Source organism: Protopterus annectens, chromosome 10.part0 (genome assembly GCF_019279795.1).
Source record: "Protopterus annectens isolate FY-2018-M chromosome 10.part0, PAN1.0, whole genome shotgun sequence".
NCBI classification, from domain to species: Eukaryota; Metazoa; Chordata; order Ceratodontiformes; family Protopteridae; genus Protopterus; species Protopterus annectens.
Window position 1 is genome coordinate 75,100,660 of NC_056744.1, and position 7,500 is coordinate 75,108,159.

General features: G+C 37.1%; 1 protein-coding gene across 1 annotated transcript in view; it reads right to left on the bottom strand.

Annotated features, from left to right (window-relative positions):
* Nucleotides 1-7,500, bottom strand: part of NUP85 (nucleoporin 85) — a 1,184,651-nt gene that overhangs the window by 1,002,868 nt on the left and 174,283 nt on the right. The window contains exon 3 of the mRNA XM_044085035.1: nt 50-212. Within this exon, the coding sequence (XP_043940970.1) occupies nt 50-212 (163 nt within the window). The remainder of the gene's footprint in view (nt 1-49; nt 213-7,500) is intronic.

The window sequence follows — 7,500 nt, forward strand, 5'->3', positions numbered from 1 at the left end:
AGCTTTACACATTCTACATATGCAATGCAATAAAATACAGACAACTCACTGAGGTCTCTTTGTTTTGACAGTTCCCTCTTCACTGCTGTTCTGTAGTGCCACAAATATGCTCCGTGATTCATTAAATAACTTGCGCAAGACAGGCGAATAAATTTCATCATCCTTGTGGACAAAGTGAAGTAACGCTGACCCCTTTACACCGCGCACTGCATCTAGTAAGGAGAAAACAGAACAAAATGCTTTCAGAAAAAAATACTGTCCAAAACTTTCAAGTCTATAAGTGAAACAAATGGTTTACTATCACATAATTGAAAATCAAAAGACTGAATCCCAAAAAGACTGAAAATTCAAAATACTGGATGATGGAATTTGCTGCTTCCCCACTGTTGTGCGATCTTGCAGCTGGCATATATTTTTGGCAGGGGGTGTGGGGGGCACAGTCTCCCACATGAGGGAATCAGGGGGGCTTGCCCCATGCATTAAAAATGTATTCAATATTTTGAATTTTCAGTCTTTTTGGGATTCAGTCTTTTGATTTTCAGTCATTTGATAGTAAACCGAAAAAAAATGTTCATTTTAAATTCTGTAAAACATGTCAAATGAAGTCTGTATGGACACATACTGACCCAGTTACTTGTAGCTTCTTATTTATTTCGGGTACAAAATAACAGGGTTGTATTTCTACAATGACACAATAGTTTGTTTGTTTTTTTTTTTTTTTTTAACTTCATAAGCCAGATCATACATAACAGTAGCATTCTGTGGAGTGCATTATTAACACTATTAGACTGATACACAAAGCAAAATAAGCTAAATCATTTTGAAGGTATAACTTATTTTTCCTCACTTGAGAGTTTAACAAAGGCACGCATGTAAAACTCTCTAGCATTTTGGCTTCACTGCCCCTTAAAGACAGCTCTTCTTGTATGAATTTCTATTGTGTATGATGATGTATAACATTTGCTATCATAATACCTTATTGCATCTGTACATCATCTTATAAGATTTGTTAACTGTGGAGCCACCCCCCCCCCCCCGCCTCCCATGGGTCTCTGCAGAAAAAGGGCTTGTCATGGCCCAGTCAGACTTTACTGGTAAACAAATGCTAATAAATATATTAATCAATTTCAGCAAAAATAAAAACAGTGGTGTCACGAAATACGGCTCCAAACAGCATATATTATAAGCAAACTTTTAATGACAGGTTAGCTCTTTCACCATGTACTGTGGCTTCTTCACACCATGAACATACATAAATGTAAAAATAAAAAGCAGACAAACTTTATATACTTACAGATAATGTTCCTTACTTTCAAATCCTCATTCATTGAGCCATCCACTTAGCCATACGTCCACATGCAAAGTGAGTGATGTCAGCAATCCTTTCCCCTTATAATTTAAAGGCATGGTCTTATAAACCACATAAAGTAGTATGCTATGTATATAATAAAACATTACTCAAATTGATATACAATATAAACACATATGGTTTTACAAATTTACATACTAGCATAACCAAAATAATGACCACCAAATGCACTAAAATAATAAATGCATCGTAGCTGTTAAAAACATGCTTCGCATTACTTATAAGCAAGCTAGTAGACTGCATCAGTAGAAGGAACACTGATGACAACATATCATTGAAAAACAAGGTTGACTGCCCTAATGAGGACACTTGCTAGCCATTCATACAACCATGCGCTATACTCCTATGGTTGACGTAATACATTTTGGCAGACTAACTTAATTCATCCATAGGAGAATTGCTAGAAACAGGCAACAAAAATACTTATACATTTTTACACACTCTCATGTCCAAAATAGTAATAATAAACCAACTGCACGAAAATAATAACAACATCATAACTACTAAAACATATTCCACATTACTAGTGAGCAATTAAGTATATTGGATGAATAAAGAGATCACTAGAATCAATGTCATTAAGAAGCAGATTTAGCTGCCCTACTAAAAACAGTTACTAACCATTCATTCAGTCTTGCACTGTACTTTTATAATTTTCACAGTACATTTAGGCAAGCTGATTTAATAAATCCATAAAAGGATCGCTAAAAATATAATATAACACCAGGGAACAAATTTAGCTTCCTTACTAGGAACAATAACTCACCATTCATTTAGTCATGCATCCATATGCAAACTGGGTGACGTCAGCAGCCCAATCTGCTATACTTTAAAAGGTGTAGTCATATAAATTATACAAACTTATATATCATAAAATAACACCATGCTAAAAACATACATCGCGGTGCATATATGCAAGCTAATACATGCAGCTAATAAATTGGCTACTAAAAGCAACATAACCTCGAAAAACATCCTAACTACCATACAAGAGAGTGGATACTAAGATCCATAAAAATTCAAATATGGATAGACCCTAACTAAAAAACCTGTGAACTATAAGACCCAACATACCAACTACAAAATAAATGCTAAGATCCATAAATATGTGAATGTAAGTAAACAATAACTATGAAATATTTACTATGGAGCCATGTATGAAACTAGAAGACACAAGTACATCAACCTATATACTAGTTTCAAACATAATATGTAACAAGAATATTTAAACATAGAAGTATATTGTATATCATGGTGCACAAAAAATGTTATTCTATAGCTGTTAAGCCCATATACAATAGTCTTATTGCTACTACCAACTCAGGATATATCCCTAAAGTACTGCATTGCATACGCTGATAATAAATATTGATCCAAAGTACTACATTCCACCAAAATTAATATTATTTTCAGCAGATGGAACAGTGATGATTCATGCATAGAATAATCCACGACCTTGAAGAAAGGAACCGGAACTCTGCTAAAGTCCACAAGGCTGTATTTTTATTTCTGAAGTATTCCAAAAGTCACAGATAAAATCACACAAGCGCTTTCGCTCAGGCAATCCTGAGCTTTATCAAGTGAAAACAAATTGCAGTGTGCAGTAACCTCCATTAAATAGCCTGGCAATTATACAATTAATTAATTAGTAAATCTAGTACTAAGGTGTGGTGCTTTAGAGTTGGGTGTTAAAAAAGTTAGTCATTATATCAACTCAAAAAAAGAAATGTTTGCAATAACATATGCACTTAAATAAAAATGACTAACCATAAAAAACATTTTAAAATGCCAGTTTCCTAGGTTTCAGAACATAAAAGTCTGAAGTCTGATTGGGGTTGTAGATTGTTAAAGAATATGCTTAAAGATGTGTTTAGATTGTCAGTGAATTGTTAAAAATTTTTTTTCATTATTACTTTACACTGATAAAAACATGTAATAAAATATGCGTGAGATATTTTTAATGCCCATCCATATAACATTTCATATAGAATTTGATTTATTAGTCGGAATCCTATAACCGTGGATGTTCAATAATTTAATATGCTGTGTGGGGATGCTGTGGTATGAAGCGGGTCAAGTGTGAGAGTTATAACCTAGCCCTCCTAAGCTTGAGGACCGGTTTAATGCTGATCATCCCATTCAGACCTGGTGGCTTCCCTGCATTCAGTCTCAACTGCCATAATAGTTCACGGTAGCCCAAGGTGGATTCCCAGTCACCACCTCTTGCATCTGGCTCAACCTGTTCCAGAACTAGAAACTGGATTTTGGGTTCTGGGCAGGAGAGTGAGTGTTTGTAGAAGGCGTTGGTTTCCTTCTTCCTGGTCATGTCATAAAGATGCTCGTAGATACGTTTTCTTAATTCCCTCTCAGTTTTGCCCACATAGAAACTTTGACAGTCGGTGCACATCCCCAAGTATATGACCCCTCTAGAGGCACAGGTGTAAAATCCAGTGGGGTGTATCTTGTAGTTCCTAGACGGGAGGTATGGTGCTGTTTCTTTGGATATGGCATGACACTGGGCACAGGCACCACATTTGAATGTGCCCAGCCTTGGTTGTTTTACCTTCATCTTTTTTCTTTGATTTCTTTCAAATAATTCCTTTAAATTAGCCCTTCTTTTACGAACAAAACTGGGTTTAGGTGGTATGTAGTCCTTTAGTTCTTCAAAGAGGGTTAAAACCGGCCAGTGATGTAAGATTGTTTCTTTCAATTCATAGGAATTTGATGAGTATGTGTGTGCAAAACTGTTAGTGTGAACAGTATCCTTGTTTTGTGTGTTGTTGGTCACTGGTACAAAACCCCCCCTAGTATTGGTTTGTAGAGGGAATGTCGTGCAGATTTTACCTCTGCTGCTAGAGTTAGAAATAGTTCCAGAGGGTAACCTCTCTCCAAGAAAAGGTTTTTCAAAAATTCCACCTCAGAATCAAAATCTTTCTCTGTACTGCATATTCTACTTGCTCTGATGAGCTGCCCCTTAATGATCCCCCTCTTTTGATATGGTGGGTGGGCACTTTCTAAGTGTAGCAAGGAGTTAGAAAATGTTGCCTTGCGATGTAGTTTGGAATGGAAAATTTTCTGATTGTAGTCGTTGTAAAGAGTAATGTCCAGATAATGAAGTTCGTGCTTATCCACTGTGTGTGTGAATTGTAGGAAATTCGTTGTTGAATTGATGTGTGTAAGGAATTCAGATAGGTTCCCTTCAGAGCCAGACCATAAAATACAGATGTCATCCAAATAACGTCTGTAGAAAAGAATGTGATCTTTCCATGGGGGTATTAAAACGAATGTATGCTCCCACATGTGCAATACTACATTTGCGTAGAAGGATGCACAAGATGCCCCCATGGCAACCCCCTTGCGTTGCCGGTATAATTCACCATTAAAAAAGATGAAGTTGTTGGACAAAACCATCTCCATCATTTCGGTAAGCAAGTTGGACATTTTGTTACTAAGGGTTGTCTTCTGGCCTAGAAATTGGGCAAACCATTCCAAACCTTTTTGATGGGGGATGCTAGAAAACAGATCTTTGATGTCCACTGTGACCATTAAGGTGTCTGGGGAGTAGCAAGAGGTGGGAATGTCCCGGAGGAAGTGCCAAGAATCCTTGCAGACATGGGACAATAAAGACGTGTATTCTTTGGTCATGTAATCAATAAATTTTCCCAGGGGCTCAGTCACTCCACCTGCTCCTGATACAATCGGCCTGAATTGTAGTGGATTTATTCCTTTGTGGGTTTTAGGTATCCCAAAGATGACTGGTATTCTGGGCTTTTCCACATGTAAGTAGTTGTAGACCTTTTCATTGATGGCCTGTTGTAATAGAAGGTCACTAAATCCTACTTGATCTCAGCAAAGGCTATATTGATCTCGTTTCGTGAAACCGTCTCGTATTGTTCATCATTCTGCAACATAGTGTGCATGTGGGCTTCGTAGTCCTCTGAGAACATAAGGACAATTCCCCCTCCTTTATCAGGTTTCATGACCCTGATTTTTTCTTCATGCAAGTGTTCAATAAAATTCATTTCTTGTTCAGAAAAATTTGGATGAAGTAGGATTTCTTGATTATTATATACTTTCCTGAAGTCATTCTCCACTAACTTTTCAAAAAAGAGGATTATTGGGTGTAGTGGGGGGTTAAAGAGACTTGTATGCGTTGGGCCTGCTGCATTAAGTGTTTGCCCTTTAAAAATCAAATTTAAGTTTAAAGCTCTGGTAAACATTTTTAAATCTATCAAAGCTTGTGTTAAATTCATGGGTTTAGTTGGGACAAAATGTAGCCCTCGGGTGAAAATATCAAAAGCATTTGTAGGAAGGTTCATGTCCGTGTAATTGTATATGGCAAAGTTGTTTCTCCTTAAAATAGTGCAGTTACCCTCAATATTAGTAGGGTTTTGATTGTGTAAACCCAGATTTGGGGCTTGGTCAGTTATAGGATCATCCAGGGTGTTAGGGTAGTTGGTATATGGTGGTTTGTTAGTGAACAAAATTCCAAGACCTCGGTGCCTGTCTTTGTCTCTGTCCCCAAACCCCGGTCTGGCCGGGGTTCTGTTGAAAATCCTGGTTGTTAGTACCCTTCTGTTCTTCTCTGCTAGCCTTTCACTTCTTCTAAGGGGTTCCTCTTGTCTGTCATATGTGTCACTAGCCCTATCTGTGTTTGTGGTGTTGTTTTTGGAAGAAGTTTTATTGTAACCATTGGGGCTAGGGTAGGCAAGGCCATCCCTGTATTCGATGAGATCACGTTCTAATTTTCTTAGTTTTCTGTTAAGAATCTTATCACAAAAAACATCAACATTATCAAAAACCTTGTCATAGTTTGGTTTAAAAGCACTAAAATTAGTACTAGATGTTAACTCATTGTTTAAAGTGTCTAGCTCATTCATTAATGTTTGTGCTTTCAGTTCATATTCCCCTACCATTACATGCAACATTTCCAATCCAGCTTTATCAAAAATCTCACACAAGTTAAAATAATAATCAGTACCATACTGGACATTGTTTGGAAATTTAAAAGCGTAGCCCTTCGGGACACGTTTTACTCTCAGACATTCATTCAAGTAGTCTATCTCTAGCTGTGTACTCCTTAAGGAGTATAATTTGTCCTTGAACAAGTCCATGCTCTGATCAAAGTTAGAGAAATTGTTAGAATTGTTACTACCTTTAGAAAAGGTGAAGCGTTGTCCAGCCCATTTTGTAAAGTTTACATCCTTGTTTCTATGTTTCAAAGCAGGATTACTAGTTCCATTGGTCCCTAGTTGTACGTTAGTTTCAGGAGCTCGGTAGCTTCATGGCGACGAGTAAAGTTGTTTCTTTTGGATCCGGCGCCAGACATGTCCGTGGAGGATATAGTGGAGCTTGTACCCTCTTCCGGGTCCGCAATTACCGGTAATCCAAAGTTATTTTGTAGTGCTTGCTGCTGGTTGCAAGCTGGCCCTGGTGAAGCAGCCGTAGTGGGTTTCAGCAAGTTAGTGAGCTCCTTGAGTGCAACCAGTACTTGGTTGAACTCCGCTCTGCTCACAGGAAGATCGTTTGTAGTGTTTTTCAGCATTTCAGGAGTTTCTCCTGGGTTAAAGGTTTCTTCTCCGTTGGCCATGGCAGACAAGATCAAGTGAAGTAGTGCACAAAAAACCAAAGACAAGCAAAGAATAATCCACGACCTTGAAGAAAGGAACCAGAACTCTGCTAAAGTCCACAAGGCTGTATTTTTATTTCTGAAGTATTCCAAAAGTCACAGATAAAATCACACAAGCGCTTTCGCTCAGGCAATCCTGAGCTTTATCAAGTGAAAACAAATTGCAGTGTGCAGTAACCTCCATTAAATAGCCTGGCAATTTTACAATTAATTAATTAGTAAATCTAGTACTAAGGATATTTTATTACATGTTTTTATCAGTGTAAAGTAATAATGAAAAAAAATTTTTTAACAATTCACTGACAATCTAAACACATCTTTAAGCATATTCTTTAACAATCTACAACCCCAATCAGACTTCAGACTTTTATGTTCTGAAACCTAGGAAACTGGCATTTTAAAATGTTTTTTATGGTTAGTCATTTTTATTTAAGTGCATATGTTATTGCAAGCATTTCTTTTTTTGAGTTGATATAATGACTAACTTTTTTAACACCCAACT